At 40.6% G+C, this 15,582-nt stretch overlaps 1 protein-coding gene across 1 annotated transcript in view; it reads right to left on the reverse strand.

Annotated features, from left to right (window-relative positions):
- Positions 1 to 15,582, reverse strand: part of LOC143962680 (dynein axonemal heavy chain 3-like) — a 2,426,925-nt gene that overhangs the window by 185,615 nt on the left and 2,225,728 nt on the right. The window contains exon 67 of the mRNA XM_077472045.1: positions 6,174 to 6,299. Within this exon, the coding sequence (XP_077328171.1) occupies positions 6,174 to 6,299 (126 nt within the window). The remainder of the gene's footprint in view (positions 1 to 6,173; positions 6,300 to 15,582) is intronic.

The raw sequence follows: 15,582 nt of genomic DNA on the forward strand, positions 1-15,582 counted from the left end.
TCAAGCGGGTTTTTTCCCTGGGAAGGAGGCATGAGATAATGTATTAAGAACAACTTTATTGATGCATGTTGCAAACAAGGGTAAAGAAAGTGCTCTTTTTCTATCAATAGATGCCGTAAAGGCCTTTGATAGATTAGATTGGAATTTTATGGTATGGACATTACATAGATTTGTATGGTATGGGCCCGCAAATGCTGAGATGGATAGAGGCTCTGTATTCGAACCCTACAGCTAAAATTCAAGTTAATGGAACTCTATATGAGACTTTTCGGTTGTTTAATGGTACACGACAGGGTTGCCCACTTTCACCTCTACTGTATGTGCTTTCCTTGGAGCCCCTCTTAGCTTCTATAAGAGCTAATCAAAAAATAGAAATTGCGGGACAGGAAGATAAGATATCCACGTTTGCGGATGACGTTATGTTATACATAACGTATCCCAAAAAAACACTCCTGGAGGTTTCAACAGAATTAGATATCTAATTATGGGTGTATTTCAAGCCTCAAGATAAATATGGAGAAGACTGAGATATCAGATATCTCGATTTCCTCAGATGAAAGTAGGGACCTTAGAACCCTATACCCCTTTAAACGGAGAAAGAGAGGATTGAAATATCTGGGGTTGTTTTTGTAAAACATAAATAATAGATGTATATCAGGATAATTACTTGCCTTTATTGAATAAAATCAAGCAAGATTTGAAAAGCTACTCTGTTCAGAGACTGTCATGGTTTGGCAAGGTAAGTGTGATTAAGATGATGATTCTTCCAAAAGCCCTCTATATTTTTCAGTGTCTCCCAATACAAATTCCTGTGGCCTATTTTAAAACCTTTAGATTGATAGAAATTCATATGGAGTAATAGAGGGAATCATATTGCCTATAAAATTTTAAGTAGATCAAAAGAGAGGGGGGACTATCTCTTCCAGACTTTGAAAAAAAAACACTAGGCAGCAGTATTACAGAGAATTAATGGATTGGGTCCATGGCACTCCATATAAAAAATGGGTATCACTTGAGTCAGAGTTGAGTAATTCAGCCTTGAATCAGATCTCTCTGGCCTCAATTACTCTAGAGACACTCAGAATATGGGATAAGCTTTCTAAAAGCAGATCTTGGCAATACAATAGCCCTCTGATGCCCCTCACAGATAATAACTATTTCCCTCCAGGTAAGGATAACAAACTATACCTAAAATTGACCTTTTATGACCATCTAAGGTTAAAAGATGTTTTGAAAGGAAATGTCCTTTGTTCATTATCGGAACTACAAGAAAAATATGGTGAAACGCCTTGGGATACATGGAGGTATAGACAACATTGTAGGATCACTCCCAAAGCCTCTTTGTTCAGCAAGGGGGTTGGATTCATGGGAAAGACTAGTTGACCAAGGGGGAAAAAATAGACAAGGCATCTCCAACGTATACAGGCAGTTGATGATTCCCCCTGATATGGAATCTTTGTGTCCTCTGGAAAGTTGGGAACTAGAACTAAATCATTTATTGATGGAAATAATGAGAAGTAAAGTTTATGATTATGTCCACTTGTCTTCAATGGACACAAGGATGAAAGAAATTAATTATAAACTATTAATGAAGTGGTGCTATGTTCCATTAAAACTGCATAAAATTAACCCTGTCCCTGACCTATCTTCTCTCTGCTGGAGAGATTGTGGGGAGGAAGGAACTCATGCACATACATGGTGGCATTGTCCCCTAATTCAACCATATTGGAGGGAAGTAGTAGGGTGGATAAAGAAGATCGGTGAGTTTGAAACTGAATTCGATCCTTGGCAGTGCCTGTTTCATGTAATGGCGATACCAAGGAAGAAATATAGAGATGCAATTACTACATTCCTGCTGAATTCAGCAAAGACATTAATTCCAAAATATTGGAAGTTAAAAAATATCCTGACGATAAAGGATTGGTTTAGGGAGATAGATAAAATTAGGTGTATGTAAGAGGTAATACATATGCAAAACAATTTGGAATTAAAATATACGCCGACACTTGGAAGTGAAATATATAGGTGGTAGAAAGGGGTTTTGCTGCTCCCTGTCTCCCCCGCCTTTTTTTCTCTTCTTTTTTTTGGACATACATAAAAAGGTATTCACTTAGAGAATTTAATGAAATAGGTGATGATTTTCATACACAAGTATAGTAATGGGGTGTTTTTTATTTTCTATCACTAAGGAGAAATATAATGATAGCAGTTGCAATTTTTTCCTTATTAAAAATAAACATAAATAGAGCTGAGAAAGCTATAACAATCATTTATATATGAGGGAAATAGTACGGGGTAAAAGATAATTATGACTGAGGACAAGAAATAAGGAGGAGGGTGTCAAAGGGGAGAGAGGAATGGGATACACTACACTATAAAGATTGGGGGTGTGGGTTTTTTTTTCTCTCACATAAAAAGGTAATCACTTAGGGAATTTAATAAAACAGATGATGGTTTTCACACACAGGTAAAGTAGAGGGAAGTTTTTTATCACTAAGGAGGAATATAATGATGGCAGAGAGTTGCGACTTTCTCCTCTTCAAAATAAACATAAATAGAGCTGGGAATGTCACATATATGTGAGGGACACAGCAAGGAACAAAGGATAATTATGATTGGGAACAAGGGAAAAGAGGAAAGGGGTACACTACATTATAAAGTTTGGAAGGTTGTTGGGGTTTTTAAGATAGGAGGGGAAGGGGGGGAGCACCCATAACAACTTTGTAAGGTTTTATGAAATTGATCCAACTGTTGCGTTAAATGTTGAGTTTAATGTGGTTATTTCGTGTTTTGTATTATATATATGTATGATAAATATGTTTATGCATTCCCCGAACGATCGGCAGGTCCCAGAGGACACCGTGTCCAATCACAGCGGGAGTGGGTCGCCGGCGGTATTAGGTATGTTATTTGGCACAGACTGGCTGCCTTGCCATTGTAAATGTACATGGGGTGGCCACTAAGTGGTTTTTAACCTAGTGTATAAGAACAGCAGAAGGAGGGCAAAGGTATTTGTATGAGACTGGCTTATAAACACCGCAGCATCTAGGTATCTAGGGTCTCCAAAAGAGGGATACAGGCAATACTCCTGCACCGGCTTCCCTGTTTAGGTACATACATGCAAAAGATTTTTCATCTTTGCTCTGTGTGATTCAGAATTCACTGCAGTGTAATGCCTCCTAACTAGTTTTATTACACTGGATTTTTGCCATCGGCAAAAACCTTCAACCCATCAGCAGTCCCAGCAGGTGTTGCGGTACTCAGCAAAAAATTCAATATCAAATGTATGCCAAATGTATTTGCAGTGAAATTGGTATGCATTGCTATATTCCCTGCAAGACCTGTTGGGTTGCAGCACTTTAAATAGACTGTAGTAGCTAGCAATATATATCTTTAACCGCTTTCCGACCAGCCCCCGTCATACTGCGGCAGGTCGGCACGATTCCGTGAACTGTCGTAGCTATACGCCGGCTCGTGGGATTGGGAAGGAGGAACGTGGCGGAGGAACGTGCCCACTGCACAGCGGGGGTGCCAATGCCCGTGGAAGATGGTCACAATAACCGCCAGCCACGAGCGATCGTGAGCAGGAAACACAGAACAGGGACGAGTGTGTGTAAGCACACACTTCCCTGTTCTGGTCTGACAGGAGTGATAGAATGTGTGTTCCTATTAGCTAGGAAGCATGATCTGTCACCTCCTCTAGTCAGTCCCTTCCTCTTCAGTTAGAATCACCTCCCAGGGAACGTAGTTAACCCCTTGATCGCCCCCTAGTGTTAACCCCTTCACTGCCAGTGACATTTATACAGTAATCAATGCATTTTTATAGCACTGATAGCTGTATAAATGCCAATGATCCCAAAAATGTGTCAAAATTGTCCAATGTGTCTGCCATAATGTCACAGTCATGATAAAAATTGAAGATCACCACCATTACTAGTAAAAATAATAATAATAATAATAAAAATGCTATAAATCTACCCTATATTGTAGACGATTTAACTGTTGCACAAACCAATCAATATACGCTTATTGGGATTTTTTTTACCTAAAATATGTAGAAGAATACATATCGGTCTAACCTGAGAAAAAATTTGCTTTTATAAAAAAAAGAGGGGATATTTATTATAGCAAAAATGACAAAATATTGTGTTTTTTTTTCAAAATTGTCATTCCTTTTTTGTTTATAGCGCAAAAAATAAAAACCGCAGAGGCGATCAAATACCACCAAAAGAAATTTCTTTTTGTGGGAAAAAAAGGACATCAATTTTGTTTGGGTACAGCTTTGCATGACCGCGCAATTGTCACTTAAAGCGACGCAGTGCTCAATCACAAAGAATTACTCAGTCATTCTACAGCCAAATCTTCTGGGCTGAAGTGGTTAAATACTTAAAGAGGGATTCCGCCCAAAAAAAAAAATTAAAAGCCAGCAGCTATAAATACTACAGCTGCTGACTTTTAATAAATGGACACTCACCTGTCCCGGGTTCCAGCGATGCCGGCAGCCGAGGCCGATCGACCGCTCGGGCCTCGGCTGCTGCCGCCGCCATTCGAGGTGAGGGAATCAGGAAGTAAAGCGAATCGGCTTCACTTCCCGGTTCCCTACTGCGCATGCGCGAGCTGCGCCGCGCAATAGGAAATCTCCGCGCTGTCACTGGGACCCGTGTGTGTCCCAGCAGACAGCGCGGCAGGGCAGGAAATGGCGTAGACTCCTGTGGGAGTCTATGCCCGGAAGTGGGTGAAAATACCTGTCTTTGACAGGTATCTCCACCCCCCTCCCCCCTGAAAGGTGTCAATTGTGACACCGGAGGGGGGGGGGGGGTTCCGATCAGCGGAGGTTCCACTTTAGGGTGGAATCCCGCTTTAAATAATTTTACTAGTGAACAATAACTTCTTGGCTGCTGTGTTTCTTTTCTTATTATGACAAATCTTCCTGTATCAATACATTCTTGGCTGTGTTCCCATCCCTATTATGATAAATTTTCCTATATATACAGTATTTTAAAGTTAAAGCAGAGCTCCAGCCCCCCTACAAATACTGTAGCTGCTGACTTTTACTATTAGGACACTTATCTGTCCATGAATCCAGCGATGTTGGCACCCCAGCCGATTTTTCAGTCAGCTCTTGGGTGCTACTGCCACCATTCCTTGTAAGGGAAACCGGCAGTGAAGCCTTCACAGCTGGCTCCCTACTCTGAATGCAGGCATCACTTTGTGAATGACCCTGTGGTGGAGGAAAGGAGGAGGGGGGCTGAACTTCCGAGGGGAAGTTCAGATACCCGCTCCCCCTGAAAGGTGCCAAATGTGACAGCGGAGGAGGGGGTGGAGGAAACAAACAAGCTGAGCTTCCCCTTTTGGGTGGAGCTCTGCTTTAAATTGTACAATAGATTTCACATTTACCATTTGTAGAACCGTGCCCATTTTAAAAGAATTCCCTGCCCCTAATTAAAATACATTCTCTGCTTATGGTGGATTGCTGGATGCACAGAAACTATGCAAAAACATTGTTGTTATTTTAATTTTTAATGGATTAATCCTCTGCTTTAATAGTGCCTGTTCTTTATTTAAAGAGAAATTATAGTGTACTTTCAGTGAGCATTTTTTTATTAAATTTTTACATTATGGCCTCATTTACTTGGGTGACTGAGTGGAGGTAAAAACAGGTGGTTGAGCAGTGGTTTTACTGCTCCATGCCAACCAAGCTGCAAGTTAACATAGCCTAAGGCCATGTTAGTACACATTACCATATTTGACAGATGGAATCTAATGTGACCAAGTTCGACACATTCAAGTACACAGGACCACACCACAACCACGCGTAATGGAGTTGGATGTAGCACAGTGTTGGGGGCTTTCAGGGGTCAAACAATCTCTGAGCCCCCTATCAACTGCCCCTAAAAAGTGAATAAAAAAAACCCAATTCAAAAACAATTTTGCCACACAGTAAGTCACTAACTTTACAAATTACAGGTAAAATAACATATGATCTTATGGAAAGATTTTTGTTGAAATGAATGGCCTAGAGACAGAGTCTCTTTAAAACTAAATGTATTTATATCATCCTGTTTTGTTTAAATGCAAAGTATTATCAATGTTTCCCTAGACATGTTTTTGAAAAACAGAATCATAGCTTATGCAGCACTATCAAGTAAATCAGAGAATACATATAAATGTACCTTGTCAGGTCTTATACACCGTAGTATCAGTAACTTCTGAAAATCAGTCAAAAGATCCTCCCATGGGTCTGGTAGTTCCATCTCATTAGGGTGAGAAGACTCATATATGCTCTTCCACTCGCTTATCTGTAAGAGTGAAAGAAATCACTATGTAATTACTGAATAGGAAATGCTACATAGTAAGAAACCCACTCAATAAACATTCCTGTTTAGATTCATTGTGAAGAGTAATTTGCATCATTGATGTTACAGCTACAATCTAAATTTCTATGTTCCCCTGACACCTGTACAGGAAATTAATTTGTAATGTCCAAGATCTAAGGGTAAACAAACTTTATATAAACACAAGAACATTTATTTAAAGTTACCTTTGTAAATTGCATACTAAATCAATGAGAAATGTATTTTGTGCCATCAAGGGTAGTTAAAATCCCTAATTCCATTGTACGTGAAACCTGGGATACCAATTTAATTTAAGTGCTATATTCAAGTAGCCCTAGGTAAATTATTATTTTACATTATTGATAGAATATATACAGTTAACATTTCACTCTACCGGAACAGAAAAGCTTTCAATTTAATAGACATGTTATTTTACACTCCCGTCTTTAGTGAAAGTCTAATAATAGAACAACAGAGCGTTACCATCAGGGCAGCCATCAGAAATTTTGGGGCCCCTTAAACAGCTTTAGGCCTGGGCCCCCTGGGGCCTGACCACCAACATTTCCCAGGGCCCGCCCACTGGCTGTCCCACTGAATTCACTCATGGCCATCCCTCTTTGGTGCTCCCACTTTTATTTTAACACTCTTACAACTTAATATATGAAAAGTGTATTACATTGGTGTGGCATGGCTGCATTGTGGAGCGGGATAGATGGTGCTGGGTGGGGATGGGTATGCATTGTGGAGAGAGATGGATGGTTCTGTGTGGGGATGGGTATGTATTGTGGACAGGGATGGATTGATGGTGCTGGGTGGGGATGCACTGTGGACAGGGATGGATGGTGCTGGGCGTGGGTGGGTATGCATTGTGGAGAGAGGTGGATGGTGCTGGGTGTGGATGGGGATGCATTGTGAACAGGGATGGAGGGTACTGGGTGGGGATGGGGATGCATTGTAGACAGGGATGGATGGTGCTGGGTGGGTATGGGGATCCATTGTAGAGAAGGATGGATGGATGGTACTGGGTGGGGATGGGGATCAATTGTGGAAAGGGATGGATGGATGGATGGTGCTGGGTGGGGATGCATTGTGGACAGGGATGGATGGATGGTGCTGAGTGGGGATGGGGATCCATTGTGGGAAGGGATGGATGGATGGTGCTGGGTGGGGATGCATTGTGGACAGGGATGGATGGATGGTGCTGGGTGTGGATGGGAATGCACTGTGGACAGGGATGGATGGTGCTGGGTGTGGATGGGGATGCATTGTGGAGAGAGATGGATGGTGCTGGGTCTGGATGGGAATGCATTGTGGAGAGAGTGGGATGGTGCTGGGTGTGGATGCATTGTGGATAGGGATGGATGGTGCTGGGCGGGAATGCATTGTGGACAGCGATGGATGGATGGTGCTGTGTGTGGATGGGGATGCATTGTGGACAGGGATGGATGTTGCTGGGTGGGGATGGGGATGCATTGTGGAGAGGGATGGATGGAGGGATGGATGGATGGTGCTGGGCAGGAATGCATTGTGGACAGGGATGGATGGTGCTGTGCGTGGATGGGGATGCATTGTGGACAGGGATGGATGGTGCTGGGTGGGGATGGGGATGCATTGTGGAGAGGAATGGATGGTGCTGAGTGGGATGTATTGTGGACAGGGTGGATGGATGGTGCTGGGTGTGGATGGGGATGCATTTTAGAGAGGGATGGATGGATTGGATGGGGATGTATTGTGGACAGGGATGGATGGTTCTGGGTATGGATGGGATGCATGGTGGAGAGGGATGGATGGTGCTGGGGGGATGGGAATGCATTGTGCAGAGGGTTCTGCCCAGGAAAGTCTCTATAAGCCAGGTAGTTGTCTTTCTCAACATTCCATTTACACATATACTGTAGTTCTTGCTTTTTGAACCTTTGGGATCAGGAATTTCGAGGCAAAAGGCTTTTCTCCTAGACTGGCTGATCTTCCTATATTTCATCAGGATCAATTTTTTTAGATTCCTTCTCTGGACCAGTTCACACTAGGGGGTTCACCCAATTCCTTGTTGCCCTCGTCAGGATTTATTTATTTTTTCTTCTGTTCATGAGAATGTGTGATTGTTCCACTTTTTTAGGTGGTTTTTAGATGGTTCTATGCTTCTTCCCATATAGACAGTATATGATTCCGGTGTCTTTCAATGGACTCTAAGAAACTCCTGTTTTATCTACTCATCCAACTCTTTCTCAGTTTCAATGAATGTCAGAAACATTTCACAGCATTTATATCCATGCAGGCAAACCCACCCTGTTCTAAGTGGAATTAGACCACATGGAGTAATATAGTCACCCTGCATGTGACTGAAGTGACAAATATTGCAGCCCTTTTTTTTATTTCAAGCCCAGGAACCCAAGCCTGTTCAGCCAAAAAACACAGGAGACAGTTTTTCTGCACCTTAAGAGAAATATTTTTTTTGAGGACAGTAATTGGCATATTTTGTACCAAATAGACTACGTTCACAAGTGACATGAACTGGAACAACCATTACTGAACATTGGTGGGCCCTTCGACATCATCGGCCTTTCACATTTAATGTCATTTTACTATCTCTACTCTAGTGATTTACCATTTTACAACTTCAGATATGTAATTCAAACAATTAACACTTGCCCCAGACTTCATGGCACCATGGTTATATGATTATCTAATTAGAACAGGGTGGTTTCACAAACTTTCATACCTCCCAAGTTCTTGGGTGATTACCGTTAGCTTTGACACATCCCATGCTGAATGGATTAAGGTGACTGAGTTACCCATGTGAATATAAATAATGGGATATGTTTCTGGCATTCTAATGCATGCTATTGGATTAGAGGTGAAATATCTTCAACATTACATTACAGAACTAATCCAGTTCAATGTGACTACTTGCTAATGAAGGGATATCTTTAGAAGCACCTTCTTGAACAGCCTCAGGCTTATAGTAAATAAACACCAAGTGCATGTCACACATAAAACCAGTTATTTGCTACATTTCCATAAAAAGAATAATTAAAAAAAAATCTGTTGTATTTTAAACTAATTGAATGTATACAGGTTAAAGCTTATATTATACAAAAATAATACCATCCATGAATTCTTTACATTCATATTGGTGATCCTGTCTTTCTTGTTTGCATATCATTCATGCATTCATCCCCACTGTCAGCTGTCTCCTGTGATTTCTGCTAAAATGCCTCTGTTAATTTGCAATTTAAGCAGCTCTGCAGGCCACTAAATGCCAATTGATTTTGCAATTAATATGATGAACTCTGTTCACTGCAACAATTCTTCCCTAAAGTCCAGAACTGTAGATTAACATAGCTTACATATTTATTTTATATGACACCCTTGTATAATTAGAGAAATACAATAGCACACCGTGTTACATTATAATCGCCTGGATGCCACTTTTTAATAGTATTTTTTATACACAAAATGCACATAAATATTGTGAATTCCTTGTAGTTAGTTCAAACTGGGTACAAAATCTGTTTATGTTGTACAGTTAATATACTAGATATAAAATAGGCCATCCACCAGTAAAGCTTTATGTAAACCTCTATGAAATATGAACAGAGCATATCCCTCTATAGCGTGTACTTTGTTTATCTACTATCTGCATGGGTTACTTCTGACACATTTTTCTGACATCAAGAGAAAAAAGGTGACAGGGGAGTAGGGATGAGCTTCGAGTTCGAGTCGAACTCATGTTCCACTCGAACATTGCCTGTTCGCCTGTTCAGCGAACAGTGAACAATTTGGGCTGTTCGCGGCAAATTCGAAAAGCCGGGAACACCCTGTACAAGTCTATGGGAGAAATCTAAAGTGCTAATTTTAAAGGGTAATATGCAAGTTACTGTCCTAAAAAGTGTTTGGGGACCCGGGTCCTGCCCCAGGGGACATGGATCAATGCAAAAAAAAGTTTTAAAAACAGCAGTTTTTTCAGGAGCAGTGATTTTAATAATGATTAAAGTGAAACAATAAAAGTGTAATATTCCTTTAAATGTGGTACCTGGGGGGTGTCTGTAGTATGCCTGTGAAGGGGCGCATGTTTCTGGTGCTTAGAACTGTCCCTGCAAGTCTTTTAAAATCACTTGCGGCTATATTGTCGGCTCCCCGTAATACAGAGAACACTCAATGAGTGTTCTCTGTATTAGCCGACAATTCATTCATTCATTGATAAAAAAAAAAAAAGCGTGGAGGTTCCCCTAAATTCAATTACCAGGCCCTTCAGGTCTGATATGGAGTCTCATTGAGTGTTCTCTGTATTACGGGAGCCGACAATATAGCCACAAGTGATTTTAAAAGACTTTTTTTCCTGCACAAATTACACTTTGTGCAGGGACAGTTCTAAGCACCAGAAACATGCGCCCCTTCACAGGCATACTACAGACACCCCCCAGGTACCACATTTAAAGGTATATTACACTTTTATTGTTTCACTTTAATCATTTTTAAAATCACTGCTCCTGAAAAAATGGCCGTTTTTAAAACTTTTTTTTGCATTGATCCATGTCCCCTGGGGCAGGACCCAGGTCCCCAAACACTTTTTAGGACAGTAACTTGCATATCAGCCTTTAAAATTAGCACTTTAGATTGTGAACGTTCGAGTCCCATAGACTTTAATAGGGTTCTAAAGTTCACACAAAGTTTAGGTCTGTTCGCAGGTTCTGGTGCGAAACGAACAGGGGGGTGTTCGGCTCATCCCTACAGGGGAGAGAACTCCAGCACATAGCCTGAGATTGACAGCCTCAGCCCTGTTCCTGTGTGCTGTGTGAAGGGTTTTGTGTCCCTTCCCTCCAATCAGCTCTCACTGTGATTTGCAGTCTGCTCATGTATGAAAAAAGTTAAAGGTTCACTGAGCTGCTTGTTTCCCTAACTGTATATGTTCACCTTCCCTTTGCATACCTGCAATTTAATTGAGGAGAGTGCAGAGAAATTCTTGGTACTTAAGAGTATGGGGGGCAAGTGATTCATTCCCCTTCGACATGACAATACTAGTGCTTAGCTACTGGCCATTCAGGCATCCAGCAGTGTCACATGAGGTGGAAAGACAGTGCTTGGAGGCAAATAAGTGAACCTGTTTCTTAGCCAGGTTCACTTTAAGTCCATGAATGTATGTGAAGAAGTATTAGCAGATAAAGTCTGTCAATAGTCATTGTGGCAGAGTGTTGTCCTGCCAGGGTCTAGAAAGAGGTTGTGACCCAGAATTCTCAACCAGATGGGTTGAGGGGCTCCAAGGAGCTTGTGACATGAAGAGGAAACTGGCTTTTCAGCTTCCTCACTGTTTTCTAAAGTTCGTTTTGGGACCTGGAGCCTGGAGTTTTTAAAGTGATCCAGATTGGAAGAAATCTCCAATCCTGGGTCCAGTTATACAGAACAGCCAGTATACTAATTGGTCAGGTGTGTGTTGGGCTCTTAGTAGTAACCTGACCATGGTTCTGGGCTCCCCCCTGGCAGATAGGAGGTCTGGCCTAGGAGTCAGGTGGGCTCCACGTGGGAGCCAGTGCAGCAAGATAGCTGTGTGCACCAAGTTAACCAATGAACAGTCTGTAGGAGACAGACAAGGGCCTGGCACGTAAGGCCAGAGCAGCAGTGATGCAAGTGAGAGCCAAAAGGGCTAAATGTTGTTTATGTTGATGGTAAAAGGAAGGCTAAAAACCACTGCAAGGGAAACTCATGTTTTGTGTTTGAACTTTCCCTTAATAAAAATGGGCAAACAAAGCGAAACAGCGAATGGCAATGTCCTTAAAGTTTTACATTTGATACTATTTACCCTAAAATGTTGATATAAGCAAATATAAAGAATTAATTATACTACTTGAGTTTTCATTAAAAAAATGACATCAACATATTTTAAATATTGTCTCAGTTGGCGTGCTAGCCTCCAGCATTCCCTTGCACGTTAGCATTCAGAAGGAAGAGGTAGCACTATAAGCCATTTAGCCTAACATCTAACATAGACAGAGCTTGCTGATCGGAGGAGAGAGCACTGAGATTACCTAATCATTGATCTGCTATGACCAAGTTACATTGCTTTGACTGCAGTGGACAGAAAGAAATACTCAGAACATTATACTGTACAGTATACATATTAGAAAACTGTCTGAACAGGATTATCTTTTTTTTTTAGCTGTTTACTACACTTTAAGGAAAGTGTTGCTATAGATTTAAAAAATCTGTAACATATGCTTTGTATGACAATGGCATCAGGAGATCAATATTTTATTTCCCGAAATTCCATAAAGTGGATTTTTTTACTCAATTCTCTCTGATGGTAGAGCAGAGATAAAAATAAGTTGGTGCTACATGGGGGAAAAAAAACTGCTTTGGGTGAGGGACCTGCAGAGACAACAGGGCACCTGAGTCACAGCTGCCCTTGGATTTCCATAGGATAACTGTTGATGAATAAAACCAGCAGGTAGCTTTTGCTTTAGTTACATTAAAGGAGTTGTAAAGGCAGAAGGTTTTTATCTTAATGCATTAAAATAAAAAACCTTTTGTGTGTAGCATCTCTCCAGTACCCCCTAATTCCTTAACTGAGCCCCATCACAGCGATGTTCACAAGTGTCTTAGCCACCCGGGACTCTCCTCCTGATTGGCTGAGACACAACAGTGGTTCCATTGGCTCCCGCGGCTGTCAAAATCAGTCAGCCAATCAGGGGAGAGAAGGGGCAGGGCCGGGTCGGGGCTCCGTGTCTGAATGGAAACATGGAGTGCTCACATAGGAAGCTGATGACTGTGGGGGCACTCGATAGGAGGAAGGGACTAGGAGCAGCAAAGAGGGACCCAAGAAGAGGATGATCCGATCTGCTCTGTCTAAAACCAACTGCACAGAGGAGGTAAGTATAACATGTGTATTATTTTTTTTAAACAACGCTTTACAGTCATTTTTATGTGACTAGGTTTGAAGCATATTTCCACTTTTGCAGTCAAATTTGAGAAAACCCCACTATGTTTGTTCTGTGTTCCCATTTATTTTTTGCACTTTAAACAAAAAAAGAGCTACAATTTTGAAAAAAACACAATGGGGTTTATTTACTAAAGGCAAATCCACTTTGCACTGCAAGCGCACTTGGAACTGCATTGCAGTCACTGTAGATCCAAGGGGGACATGCAAGGAAAATAAAAAACAGCATTTTTGCTTGTACATGATTGGAAGATAAAATCAGCAAAGCTTCCCTTGATTTCAGATCTTCCCCTCAGATTTACAGTAACTATACTTCCAAGTGCATGTTCAAGTGCACTTGTAGGATTTGCTTTTAGTAAATCAACCCCAATATTTTGTACTTTTTGCTATAATAATTACCCCCCCCTTTTTTTTTTTTTAAGTGAATTTTTTCTCAGTTTAGGCCGATATGTATTCTACATATTTTTGGTAAAAAAAAAAATCGCAATAAGTTTATATTGATTGGTTTTCGCAAAAGTTATAGCGTCTACAACATGGGGGATAGATTTATAGCATTCTTTATTATTATTATTATTATTTTTTTTTACTAGTAATGGCGGCAATCTGCAATTTTTATTGAGACTGCGACATTATGGCAGACACATCGGACACTTTTGACACATTTTTGGGACCATTGGCATATATACAGCGATCAGTGCTATAAAAATGCACTGATTACTATAAAAATGTCACTGGCAGGGAAGGGGTTAACACTAGGGGGGCAATCAAGGGGTTAAAACAAAAAAGTGTGGTGCTTAGGTGGCAACAAACCACATGAACCAGTAAGGCACTAATTCAAGCAAAGAAAATTACATACTCTTCAAAAAAAGAAAATATGTGTAAATTCCGTTATATATCAAGAGATCTTACTCCCAGGTGGAAGAGTGCATGAACCTCATGCACACAAAAGGTTAAAGTAGATAAAATTAATTTAACATATACAGTCCATCAAGTGAACGTCTAACAGTCCTTTAAATGTGTAAAATCAATCACAATTCCAAACTTGAGGTGACGTAAAAAAGGTGAAATTCAACTTCTGATGTGTAGACTGTAGAATAATACCACCACCACCGTGATAAAGAAGGGGAGAGGAGGCTTACCAAATTATGTGGACTCAGAGGAAGGCTTACGCCTCTCGAGTCATATGGGCCTGTAAGTTAGCAAACCAGATAATCATACATCTAGTGTGTAATCTCCCGCAAGTCTTCAGGTCATGAAATAATCCGTAGCGATCCTCCTATAGGGCTTATCCCACGAAAATAGGGGGCTCAGGTATCAAAGACCATGGAAGTAGAAAACTAGCATAGCGTGATACCGTTTTAACATCCAATTTATAAAAAAAATAAAAATTACACTCACATTTGGTTCAATCGTAATAACATAGTCAGAAAGTAGATGTATAGAATACCTCTGCGCCAACCAACCAAACAAAGAAATGGGAAACTGCTGCAAACACTAGGAAAGAGCTTTACCTACTCCGTGAATTATGTAAATGATAGATTTTAGTGTTGCGCAGTGTAAGAGAGGATGGGGTGGAAGGGGAGGGATAAGAGAGGATGGGGTGGAAGGGGAGGGATAAGGGAGGGGGGGAGGGGGAAAAGAAAAAAGGGGAAATGGAGGGGAAATAGACAAGGGGGCGAGGGAGCTTCAGGTGAAAAGATAATAGAAAAAAGCTAGAGATATGGATAGTGACTAAATGTGAAAAGTGCCTTTAAACTTATAAAGTGCGTAATGAGCTTGGTATAAAAGTAATAATAACAATCATAGGTAAATACCTAGGCATACGAATAATAAATGCATACACTCTAATAATAATCAAAAAAACTGTGCAAAACTGCAGTATAGCATGCCAAGTGAATGTATAAATAAAGTGACAATCCAAGGTCTATGACCAAATAACAGAAATCTATATGCAATCACTTAGGTGAGAATAAGTACAATACAATATAGCATGCCAGGTGAATGTGAAAAATAAAAACAAATCTCAATAGATCCAGTAAAAATTAAAAAAATTGTATATGAAACATGAGCTGGTATTCCATGCAGTGCATTACATTGTGCAAATGATGCTAGCAGCAATAATAAATGTGACCATTGCAAGTGAAATTAATGAAAAAGGGATAAAGTGCTAGTAGTATATATGAAATATTCAAAAAATAATATAAGCGTGCAATGTTCTGACAAAATAAGAGTTCTTTGTTTCAAGCTCCAGTGATACGTGCAAACATATAGGTGCAGTGGCTTTTTCTTTCTTTCATCCAATGAGTGAAAGGATGTGCC

This window comes from Lithobates pipiens, unplaced genomic scaffold, assembly GCF_037356315.1.
Source record: "Lithobates pipiens isolate NorthernLeopardFrog02 unplaced genomic scaffold, aLitPip1_a1.2 Scaffold_8, whole genome shotgun sequence".
NCBI classification, from domain to species: domain Eukaryota; kingdom Metazoa; phylum Chordata; class Amphibia; order Anura; family Ranidae; genus Lithobates; species Lithobates pipiens.